Here is a 13,349-nt window from a genome sequence, read left to right on the forward strand (position 1 = left end):
TATACAAAATCAACTTGAAAAATTGTCTCTCAAAAAGCATCTACTTTCCCCCCTGATATCATGATGGTCATTGAATTATTCATTCAAGTTTCCTCACAATTTTTTTTTCCAAATGTTTTTTGTTCTTTCAGCAGCAAGTCAATTACGTTTCGAGGTTTCATCAGTATGGTACAGACCAAACCAAGACACCACTGTGCCGGTACACAGATAATTTCATCGTGAATTAAGCGCATATAAGAATACATCATTCGTTCCCGATTGGGGATGGGCTTATGAGATGTGGTGCTGTTACTAGTTATCAGAGTTTTTCACGAACGATTGTTTCAGTATCTGTCGATTTGCGATGGAATCATTAGAATCCTGTAGACTGTTGGTTTTTCCCACCTGTCCTTCACTTACGAGGGATGATACCCTGGAACTGGTATGTAGGTGATCACTAGATTGATTTTAGCAAGGTCCTACTGATAGAGGAATACTAGGCATCTTCAAGAATTTCCTCTGTGAGAAAACTCAAACAACTGGCTGTCGGATATAATGTAATGGATATAATCAATGTCGATCGTGGTGTCACCCGGATGAGCAGTTGTTTACTGCGGCATTCGCCTTCGGATTGAAAAAGGAATTGACATTGAAAGGTATCATTTTTAGTAATTAACAATCAGAAAAACAATAATTTTTTTAATGGAGAAGGGGAATCTTGTAATACCTTGTTTGATATGAATTTTGAGTCTCTATCCAACACTTTTTCATTTTTGAAAATTGGATTGTCTATTCTAGAGTCATTAGCAGTTTTATATTCATCATCATCTGCGATTAATCGGTAAATATAATAATTTCAATGGATGGTATCTCAACTGCCACAAAAGAAAACACCAGGAAAGATTGTGATGGCAAAAACATCACAATCTGCACTGATAGCAGACAAGTCCTATTAGCCTTGAACAGACAACGTGTTACCTCAGGGCTAGTACCAGAGTGCCACCAAGATTTAGCCGGATAATAACATTATCCTGAGGTGGGTTGAAGGGCACGATAGGAGTGAAGGTATTCGCATTGCCAACTCTTTAGCCAAGGAAGCGGCTGGACTAAGAATTTTAGGACCCAGTGGCATCTACGGCCTGGTGACTCCGGCAATTGTGGAACCAGCCAAACGTCACACCCATGCTCAATCCCTAAAGAGAGGGGATGAAATCAAAGGATGCAATCTTGCCACGATCACCCTGGGCAACCTTGGGAAGCTGGAGCCGAAAAGATATCTAGCGATGAACATGAAAAATCTACGCTCAACATTAGAATTTTTGACTAGCCACTGTCAACTGAGGAAACACCTTCAAAATATGGGGCTAGTGGACACACCTTTATGCAGGATGTTTGAACAGGAGGATGAAACTGTCAGGCATCGTCAGGCATCGTCATGGACGATGATCTAGGAGGACAAAGACTCTGGAGGATGTACCATGGGTCATATGTGGCCTAAGTGCTGTGGACCTTCACTCACCCTCCCTACTTTACAGATACAGATAATAATTTCAGGAGAAAATGTATTCAAAACTCACTCTATTTCGTTAGAATAAATTTTCAAAATGTTCACAATTAACTCTGTGACTGGAACCAACACTTGGACAGGATAAAGAGGAAAGCGGAGGTAGCACTGATGCTCGCCAGACGCACCTATGGAAAAACATGGGGACTAAAACTAGACATGGTATATTGGCTATACACGATGGTGGTTAAACCCATGATAACATACGCATACCCCAACAGCTGCACTCCTGAATCTACCTCTTTTACACTTTGTGATAATGGGGGAGGCCAGGATGGGCCAATTCAGACTGGAAAACTCACCGAACTACAGAAGATCGGACCGAACAGAAATTTCGGAACAAGTGGAGGAGCACATATTGAATATGTGCACGGACCACATGACACCGAAGTACACCTTTAACACAAACTTCACGGTCATGTTTCCACGTTTGGAAAAAACACCTGCTATATAGATGGATCGAAGACCAAATATGGAATGGGCGGTGGAATATACCGAGCGGATAGAAATCTAAACTACAGCTATCCACTAGGACTATACACATCCGTATTTCAGGCGGAAGTGTATGCTATATGGCAGTGTGCAAGGCTTATTAAATTGAGACCTGGGAATGCCATGAAGAACTGAATGAACTTGCAAACAGGAACAAATTAACTTTGTACTGGGTGCCAGGGCATTTAGGAATCACAGGTAATGATAAAGCTGATGAATGCGTTAGATGCGGATCATCAACTTCATATATAAGTCCTGAACCAGCTCTGGGGGTACCAAAATCATTGATACGAAACCAGATTAGGATATGGACCAACAAGAAGCACACAGAGTACTGGACAAAAGTACCTGGTAACAAACACAGTAGAACCTTCATTGGGGAATCGTCCGAGAAAAGAACCGAAGAACTACTTCAATATAGTAGGGATCGGCTCAGAATAATTACAGGATTACTAACCGGTCATTGCCCGCTAAGAGAACACCTGAATAAAATGGGGCTGTACAATGGAGACCTCAGCTGCAGATTATGCAACAAAGGGATAGAAACAGCTCTACACATCTTATGCGAATGTGAGGCACTGAATCACAGGAGGCAGGCAATATATGGACGTATGAAATTACGTCCAGAAGAATATGACGAGACTAATGGAATGGGTGTCATGAGAAGATGGGAGAACAAACGCAATAAGCCCAAGAGGCTGCAGTGTTTCCTGGAGACAAGGTACAAAAAAAAAACTCTGTGACTACAATGAAGTCTGTCCACAACTCAATTTCCTATAATTTGAAATTTTTCAGGATTGATATCGTTGCAAGCTCGTCTTTTATATTGACAAGTTCTGGAATGAGTTGCAATTGTATATTGTATATTTCAGATGTCATGTATCCATTCAGAAACATCTAGATGCTTCATATCAGGTGATGACGTGGGTTCTTTCTTCCAATGGATCACGTATGCCTGTATACTGGTTTGAGTATTTGACAAACTCAAATGAGTTTTCTTTCGCTAGATGAGATACCTCTTGGGCACGACAGGTTTATTCAAAAGTAGCTAGTTGACAATGATCAAAACCAGGGGCCTGATTTGACGCCCTCAAATTTTCTTGTGGGGATTTGTAAAATTTGAAGTATACATTACACAGTCGTAGTATATGCCAAAGCTCATGATTGGAAGAGGCGCTACTAACAAAAAACGATAATGTGAAAAATGACTTTGTAAACAAACCTCGTCATTGTCGGGAAATGAAGAGTGGACATTCTGAATATTCATTGAAATGAACTGGAGTGATTTTCGAATAACTATTCATCTTTCTCGTGTATTGCTACTCATTCGCAAAAAATCATATAATAACTTTATTATTATTATTACTAGGAATGAAGTCAGATAATCTGAAAAATTAAAATTTTTCAATATTTTTCATATTCAAAAACTGTGTTAATGATAATAAAGCAGACATAAATGGAATTTCCAAATCATTTGTAAGACAGGTTATATAAACAATTTTGTATATTTCGTTTTCACTTTCAGATTCATTTCTATTACAGTTTTATTATGAGATGAAACTAAATACGAAATAATACTTACCTGAAAGTATATATCCCATTTTGTCTCCACTTCAATCCTATTGATATTGAGAAAAGACGGTTTGAAGATACCAATAGATCAAGAACGAAAGAAATTCCTTGACTATTAATTCACAGATATTTGAATTGATGGCATGTGGTATGTAAAAGTTACCACATTTTATTCTTTACCATCTATTTTCATATGTATTTTGTTGAAAACCTTCAGTTTCAACAATACTATAATAACATTTGAAAACACGTTTCGTCTAGTTTTCAAAAAAATCTGGTGTCGAATTCGATAACTTGTTGATTCATCCAAAGATTTTTTCATATTCCATCCAAAACATAATATGAATGAATAAATAATCATGTTATGAAAATTGTTCAATCTCTAATAGTCAGATTTTTAAGGGAAACTTGCTTATGATCCCTGAATGAAGTCCATGAAGTTATGGAGATCATTGCTATATATCACAAATGAGAGTGGTTTCGAGAGAGGTCCCTGAAGAACACCATAGTCTATTGCAGACAATTCTAAACATCCATTGTTATAAGAAACTCTCTGAGAACGAGTTTGAAAGTATGATTCAATCAATTTGGAAGCAATGCCCTTTATACTATATGAAACCAATTTTTGAAATGACTTTTGGTTGGGAACAGAAAGTCCTTTTGCACTACCCCTTCGTGTTCAATTCAAGCACGTGTTCTACCACATTCATAACAGTATTTGACAATGGTGAAATATTTTCGAAAACCGTACTGATATCTTAGAAGAACTGGTTTTTATGAAAACCAGATTTTGTTTTTAAGTTTTCACAACTTCTTTTCAGAAACCCCCAATATATATTGTGCATCATTTTGCTTAGGATTTCATTAGAATATTTTATAGAGCTTCAGTTGTTGTGTCCACTCCATAGTATAGTATGATTTTGGGATACACTTCACTCCACCTAGCATCCTTTTGTCGATTTTTTGAATTGAAAGTCAATTTTCACAGTAATCGATAAGTAATGCAGCTCAAATAAGCTTCAATGATATCAGTAATATAGCTGCAAAAGTTCTCAGCCATTTCCTATGAAAAACACGTGCGAATTTGAGCAGGTCCATTCTGGCGATTTTGCGACCTCTGACCTTCATAGCCTACTTCAAGGTTATGCGTCATTGGTAAGTACTTCATAGAGACACGTTAGTGAGTGGGAGAGAGACACATGTGACGTAGTCGTCCCCACTCTTCCACTTTTGCCGTCATCCAGTCGACCAGTCAGAAGCTACCGCGCGTACAGCGGGAAATTCAAATTAGTAGATGAACAATGTCTTTATGAGCCCACTTCAAGGTTGCGCCTCGTTGGTAAGTGTTTCGGAGAGACGATTGTTTCAATATCCGTGCTGTACAATTGTGAGGTGCAATATATTGTTATTTTTAGTTCAAATACTTCAAATCCAATATTTTGGGTGGGTTCCGGGTTGTGCTGTGGTATTTTCTGGTTATAATCTCCAAACGTTTCGACTGAAACTGCGCTAGTCATCTTCAATTGCGTAGTCGAAGTACTCTTCTTGACGTGTCAACTAAAACTGAGGCTCTCATTTCTGCTGTGACATTTATAGGGCTGATTTTTTGCAAACTTTCTGTAATGGCGGGATCACGCGGGTTGACTTGGCTTCGTGTTGGTGCTTTTCAATGCTGTGTGCCAGATCTTTGTTGTATATGTTCTCTCTTTCTTTCTGTTGAAGTTCTGTTGGTGTTTGTGTATTTCTATGGCTTCTTGTTGAATAATTATTCGACGTTGCTAGCTTCTCGGTATTTTCCAACAGGATCTTGTGTTTTCCGTCAGACACTGTATGTTTCCGTCTCACCAATATAGACTTTACTACAGTCACATGGAATTCTGTAAACTCCCGCTGATTTGAGTAGATCTCTGCCGCCTTTTGCTGATCTCAGATACTCCGAAATTTTCTCCGTTGATTTGATGACGGTATTAATTTTCTCCTCCTTTCGAATTTTCCCGATTCGGTTGTTGACACCTCTTATGTATGCCAGGTAGACAGTGCCTTGGGGTTGATCTTCACTGGTGTTCCTCTTCTTCTCCCTTGAACGTGGATTATGTCGTTTCTGTCGAAGCAGTTCGCTTGTAACACAGTTGTAAGGTTATTTCGTCGTCGACGTACCTTTCTTTACATATTCTCAAAGCTTTGTTCACTAGGGTGTTGATGACGGTTCGTTTCTGTTTTGGATGTTAGTCTGATCCATTATGTAGGTATAGATATATGTGTGTTTTCTTCCTGTACACCTCATGGCCTAGTTGATTACCTTCGCGCATCCAAGGCTATGATTGGCGCAGAAGCCTTCAGCGAGGTAACGAAAGCATGTATAAAGACATTCACAAGCCGAATCGATAGATTGGTGGAAGAAGCTCCCAGGAATGAGGCAGGCGAAAGAGTTCATAAAGAAACCATCGCCCAGATTCACGGAAGACCTGCTAAACCACAACCGTAAGGTTGTAAGGGTTGTGGTGGTTCTACTAACGGGGCATAGCCGACTCAGTAAAACATATGAGCAACATGGGTCTGACAGAAGAAACCCAATGCAGGTTCTGTCAAGAAGAGAAAGAAACCGCACTGCATGTGCTCTGTGGATGCGAAGCGATAGCAAGGCTGAGACACGCAAGATGTGGGGAAGATAAACCAGAGGCTTCCAGCTTTATGAAGGAGTCAGTTTCAAGGCTATGGAGTCTCATCAAAGAGATCAAGCTAGACAATGGGCTCTAACAACCAAGAAGCATCACAATAGATCTGAGAAGGTTGCAGTGAACCAGACCATGAGCCAGCTCCCCGGCAATCTGTTCTAATCTAATCTAATTACCTTCCTTGATGACTAAAACTCCAAGGAATGAAATTTGGAGGTTTTCTTTTGATTCCATAGTGAACTGGATATTTTTATGGAAGCTCTTGGAAAGTTTTTGAGTTTGTGTTTTTCATGGTTCCACAGAACGAAGGTGTGGGAACTTTTGAAGATTGTAACCAAAGAAGACCACGGTTAAACCCGGAAACCAACCAAAATATTGATGGCAACCGTGAAAGCCTACATTTCTATATTCGAAATTCAATTCAAAAATGTATATATACTCACTTACTGGACCAATCCTTCAGATGAACTTGACATAACACAATTTTATTTACTTGTGATGCACTGTTTGGAACCTTTGGTGTAGTAATGAATATCACTGGAGTTTTTTCCAACACCAAACCGTTATTTTAACACCTCGACATGTGTTTCGACAACCAAGTGATCATCTTCAAGGAAAAGATTAATAGTCTTCTTGAAGATGATCACTTGGTGATCGAAACACGTGCCGAGGTATTAAAATAACGGGTTAGTTGTGATAAAACTCCAGTAATATTACAATTTTATTTTCCATGTTAATATGAACATTAAAAAACATATTCAAATAATGATGATGTGAAATCAGTACTCACAGGAAATTCTTTCTTTTTTGATCTTTAGTATAGTTTGGAGAGAATAGTTGAAAGTGATATAAATCTAAACCTAAACAGGCCATGATCCACATGGCTGTAACGAATTCAGTTCAATGAAATATCAACACTTACTTATTTCTAATACAGTATATAAATATATCTATGAATATTTCCATTAATAGTAACAGTCAGTACAAACAGTTGAAGTTGAAATCATACAAAAGCTTCAAGTAAAATTTTTAGACACTGCATTTTGATAATCCTTATTCTAACATTCAGATAAACTGGAAATCGAACGAAAACTAACGTAAACTTTGTGATACACTTCATATTAGAATGGGAAACAACAACATCTGGTCACCATTGAGCAATGGAAACAGAATGATACGTGATTACAGCGGGTAGAAAAGTTGACTTAAAAACATTATGAAAGTTTTTTGAAACTGTTTTGTGGGTCTATAATCTTTCACAATCCGAAAAAATTAAAGATGAATCAATAAAGAATCTGCTGGAGTGTAGTTAAGGTCAAACTAAGAAGTTCACCCCAGTTACTGCGTAATATAAACTACTGGAAAGTCCAATTTGTCAGTAACATGTCATATCCATGAGTTTTGCTTACAAATTGAAAAAAATCAATTGAAAAAATCAAATATTGATACGCATATCCGGAGCCGTTTGTGGAAAGAACTCTCAATGGAGTTGGTGAAAGCAATATACAATATACGAGGTATACAGATCTTAAAATCACCACAAATCCAACAGCAATGCAGATACCTCACAACTAACATCATACCTTATGTTCCCGGTTTGTTTGAGAAACTGAAACGCATCGGTTATAAGTATAATGTGAGAACAACTTTTAGAACCATCAACACACTGAGATCTATTTTGACACAAACTAAACCCGGAAATACGGTTGAAAGAACGAAACGTTGTATCAACAATATAATTTGTTCCTGTGGAAAAAGTTACCTAGGTGAAACATCAAGACCCCTAGATGAGAGAAAAAATGAACATCGTGAATATATAAGGAGAAGACAGATGGCAGGATTGGGGTTAACGGAACATCATATTCTAAAATCATCTGGTGATCATGCCAAAATTATCACCAAAGAACTCATGGAAAAATTAGAAAGCTCAAAGAATCCGCATATATCATTTTAGTGGGTAACAAGAGAGGTTGAAAATAAAAATATGAACCTTAACTGAACTGAAATCTCAAAAAACATCCTGTGTGTGTGTTTATATAGCCTGTCTCATGTGACATCTCAACATTCCATTCTTATGACTTGTGTCAAGAGAAATTAGCAATATCACAATTTGAAATGTTCATAGCGAATACAGGTTTTGAAAACGAAAAAGGATTGGTTTCCGAAATGTTAACTACTTAGCTTAGTATCAATATTTCATTTTTTCAATTGATTCGTTTTCAATTTGTAGGCAAAATTCATTAATAGCAATACATTTTCGGGGTGAACTATTCAGTTTGCCCTTTACACTACACATCAGCAGGTCCTTTATTGATTTATCTTTTATTTTTTTCAGATTGTGGGAGGTTATAAACCCAAAAAAAACAGTATAAAATATGGAGTCCTCTACAAAAATTGTTTTTTTTAAGAATATTATGAAAGTGTACCCATATAATATTCAGGAAAGTTTACTGTGGATTGTTTTCACCTTAGTAGTGAGTGCCACCTTCTCAGGGGTGATTTTTTTTTTTTTCGAAAGTAGATTAGAGAATGACAAGGAAACACCTTTTCATCTTTATTTTTTTTGTAAAGTCAATAATTTTCGACTTATTCGCGAGTGAAAGTGTTAATTAATCAACCAATAAACCGACTTTTTCAGTCAGTTTTCCTTGAATAACTCAAAGAATGAATATTGCTCAATATAATGTGTCGTTTGAAGAATGTTTCGAAGAGTACATGAATATGAGAAAATTATTATTTCGAAATGAACTCTGGAAACATTAATATCTCTCAAAGTACTTATACCGTAGGTTTTGGTGAATAACTGCCAGAAAACAACTACCAGGCTAAGGTGAATTAGTTCCACAGAAGGTTCTCTTACATGTTTGGCAAGATGTTCTACAATCTTAGTCTTGAACCATTTTCATGAGAAAGCTCATTATTTCGGAGAAAAGCGTCTGCAAGTTAATAATAGTTTTTGCTATGATTCAGTTGATCCTTTCCGACTCCGTTCTCTTGACCTCATCTGTGATACCATTCTCTCATATCAAAGTTTTTTGTAGTGAACTTTCCTACACGTTAATCAAGAATACTGAAAATTTCATCACATATCATTCATCTTCTATATCATTTATCCTAAAATCTAAAACTATTTGCCCACAATATTTCATTTTAAAGCTTCTCGAAATATTATCAAGTTCATCAACAATTCCAAAGCGTTGAGTTCCCATTGCAATAAAAAAACGAAGCGTTCAAGAATAAATAGTTTCGTCTATGGTATAAAATTATTATCATCATATACACAACTTCTATTGATATGCATGTGTTTGCATACGGTATACTCTATTTCTCCTCGAAGCCTTGTGAGACCTCTGAAAAAATACAAATTCTTCCTGTTACTCTGAAAATCAATACTGAGTGGGGTGGTTCTCTAATTTCTTGATTTGACCAGTTTATTTCTTCACCTGAAAAAAAATGGAGCTTTATATAACTATACTGAATTACAGCCTCTTTTCAATATATTTTAGTGATATATCAATATTTTGGCACGAATACATCCTATAAATTGCCTATACAGTGTGTGTCATTTCAAAAATTCGAATAATAACAAAATCGGGGCATACAGTTGAGTTTTGTAGCTACATATCATCGGCAACAGGATGGGCAACACTTGGTTGCCAAAAAAGCACAAATGAATGAAGCTATCTGCAGAAGCTATAGCTACCTGTGTGACATTCGAGTTCAGGAAATTATACAAATATCTCTTCGATTCGTATAAACATTCTCGATATTATTCATATCTGTATGGTTTTCTGGACCCGTACCAATGTCATGCAAGTAGCTGTAGCTGCCTCCGTGGTAACTTCAGTTATATTCTTGAAGACACAAAATCTATTGAACGAAACCAACAATGTGCGGCGGGTTTTTGCTGATAGCTCCGTGCATTCGTACTTGTTTCGGCAAACAGATGTTGCCCATTCTTGCTCTTGGCATTCTTGCACTTGGCACTGATAATGGGCCAAAATATGGAAACACAGCCTTATTTTCCGTCAAACATCATCGCAATAAGCTTCGAAAACACTAAAACCATTGCCATCGAAAAAACTCTCCTGGCCAGGACAACTCGCGGAGCTAATAAACACGACATTTCGCTTCTGGAAGTCACAGCATTGTCCCCACTACCAAGTCCACCATCGCATCGGGAAATTAGGGGTTTCCAGGTAGTTGGAAGTTCAGGCAGAAAGGTCGCTTTTCGATTTCGATGGCCTCGCCTCGAGCTTGAAGTGTTTTAGCTGTGGCGATGGTGTTAGTGTTCGCATAGTCTATGTTGTGTCCTGTCTCTTGATGATGTTTGCACAGGGCTGAGGATGGGTCTGACTTTCGAATAGCAAGTTGATGTTCGTATACTCTACTTGTCACATGTCTGTTCAATTTGCTGTCCGAAAGTCAGACCCATCTTCAACTCAGTCCAAATATCATCAAGAGACAGGACACTATGACCATCGTCACAGCGAAAACACTACAAGCTCGGTTAATTCGCGTGGCCATCGATATCGAAAAACGAGCTTTCTGCCTGAACAAACGTGATGACTGAAAATCCCTAATTTCCCGATGGTTACCTCCCAACTCCCACATTTTCAGTTCAATAGCTTCAGTAGGCAGATTGAGGCCCGGCGTCAAATCACATCAAATTCTTGAAAATGCCTCCAAAATGGGAGCCGAAACGTCGAATACATGGTACTTCGTACACTCCTTTGGACTCCAATGGTATTCGATCCTTCGGATTATGGAGCGGGGACCTTATCGAATGATGTTGCTATTTTGTCTTCGCGGGAATTCTGCTGATTTTTCTGTGGTTCCTTTGATTTATGGTAGTATGGTTGTTACCACTGGTGTTTCTCTGGTTTCTTTGGAAAACTATAGAAACGGCTTCCATTTTCATTTTCTATGAAAATGAGAATCCAATGTATTCATTTTCTTCCTGAGATATCAATTCGAATTAAATTACTTTTCTCCCACTTTTTCCTCATGGAATACAGTCAAAGCAAAATAAGTAAAAGTCCTAATATTACCAGACATCAAATAAATGAGAGCCTTCAGAACTCGAGAAAGCTTTCCAAACGAATTACCATTTTAACGATATAAATGAGAAAACAGTGATGCGTCAGTCGGGAACATACATCAACTTCTGAATAATTAACTTCATAGAGTTCATTATTTATCTTTGATCAGGCAAACTGAAAACTGAAACAGTCGTGACATGGTGTGTTCGAAAACAACTATGCAACAATTGATGTTAGTATACTGAAAATACTGTTTTCATGTCAGAATTCTAGAAATGTATCTTGAATCATGTTCACTGGGTTAGAATCATCAAGAGAGTATTAAAACTGAATCCTACAACTGACTAAACAGAATCTGTATGTTGCCTCTAGATGTTTTTGAAGAAAGACGTCACACCAAAATCGTACGCATTAATTTCAGAATTCGAATAGAGTGAATCATGTGAAAAAAAAATGCGAACAGGCTTAGAGTTAGGAAGTGAATGATGAACATGTTGTACATTCACTAGTTTTGAATAGATCATTCCAAGAAAATGAGATATTTTTTGTTTGTTTGCTGGTTCCCAAAACTAATATTGAACTGCTAATTTTTCACAAATGGCTGAATCCATTTCCAAAAATTTATCAGTGTTGAAGACAGAATTGACGGGTACGGTTAGAAGTGGCCTCTTGGCGACGAGTGATGCAATACTATCGTCTTTTCCATCAAACAATACTGAAAATGGTGTCTTTCTACCTACATTTTGTCCAACCTTGATATTTTGTGACGTTTAAAAATTTAGAGGATAAGAAACTATTTACGATCGCACTGTATAATGTCATAGCTCAGCCTTGGAAAAGACCACCACTGTTTTTGTAAAGAACAGCCAAATTGCAATGTTGCATTCATGGAACAGCCGAGTACCGCTTGACTGTGTCAAACGTCTCTTTTCATCGATAATTCAACTGATATCAAATATTGATATACTGTCGTTTATTCTGTTTCCACATCTTCAGTAGTAAGATGTTCATAAACATTCAATTTTTTCGCCAAGGAACCAGAGTGTCATTAGTGAACTATTTTTGCCACCTCAGGACTATTTGAATCATGTGAGTACAGAGATTGAATTGAATGGGATGATCTCTCGTATGTTATTTGGCTTAATGTAGGAATTTCATGGTCAGCAGATTGCCTTGTCGTAGGCTCGTAGGCTCTAGTGATCTGAACTGGAAGGAGGCACTGATTTGATCCAGCATGATCACCATCTTTAGGTTATCAGAGATGGGCGAGAGTGGTTTATATCAAAACTGAGAACTGGGATTATGCTGTTTAATTTTCCAACAACAATGAGATTGAACTAGAGCATACGTGCTGTTGTTCTTGATATTTCTAAGGCCTTTAACCGTGTCTCGCACGAGAGTTTGCTAGCCAAACTTCGATGATATGGTTTGTCGGATCATTTCTATGTATGGCTCTCCAGCTTCCTTAAAGAACGTTCTATGTAAGTGGTCGTCGATGTCGTCGAATACTTTCACCATCAACGCTGGTGTTCAACAGGGATCCATGTTGTCTCCAACGCTCTTTTGATTGTATATCAACGACTTATTGGAAAAAAACTAAGAATCCAATATATTGCTTTGCTGACGACAGCACACTTGTCTCGTCATTCCATTTGGATTCCAGGACATTGGCTAAGGAGGCTCATCTTCACCGGCAGCAGGAGGTTGCATATCTTAATGAGGCTCTAGAACTGATTTTGAATTGGGGTGAAAGCAACCAGTTTTGATTCAATGCCACATCGACCAGGCATCGGTTTTCTTCAAGAAGATAATTGTCTCCGAACCGAATATATCAATGTCAGGTCAGACAATTCCGCTTTCTGTTTCGATAAGTTTGTTGGAGGATAAAATGGACACCAAAATGTCTTGACACAACGATGTCGCTTGAATTGCAAAGGCTGCTTCTCAAAAGTTCTAAATACTCTTCCGAACGAGAAAACAATACACACCTCAGCGACTTTGATGCTTTATAAAGCTCAGATCAGA

The 13,349-nt window shown here is 37.8% G+C and overlaps 1 protein-coding gene across 1 annotated transcript in view; it reads right to left on the reverse strand.

Moving 5' to 3' along the window:
- Positions 1-8,523: 8,523 nt before the first annotated feature.
- LOC111506700 (synaptotagmin-10) overlaps positions 8,524-13,349 on the reverse strand; it is a 119,154-nt gene continuing 114,328 nt past the window's right edge. Inside the window, exon 11 of the mRNA XM_074181964.1 lies at positions 8,524-9,725. Coding sequence (XP_074038065.1) covers positions 9,722-9,725 — 4 coding nt within the window. The 3' untranslated portion in view covers positions 8,524-9,721. The remainder of the gene's footprint in view (positions 9,726-13,349) is intronic.

The sequence above is a fragment of the Leptinotarsa decemlineata genome, unplaced genomic scaffold (genome assembly GCF_025532065.1).
Source record: "Leptinotarsa decemlineata unplaced genomic scaffold, Ldec_3_MD MMD2_tig00026328_RagTag_RagTag, whole genome shotgun sequence".
Lineage (NCBI taxonomy): Eukaryota > Metazoa > Arthropoda > Insecta > Coleoptera > Chrysomelidae > Leptinotarsa > Leptinotarsa decemlineata.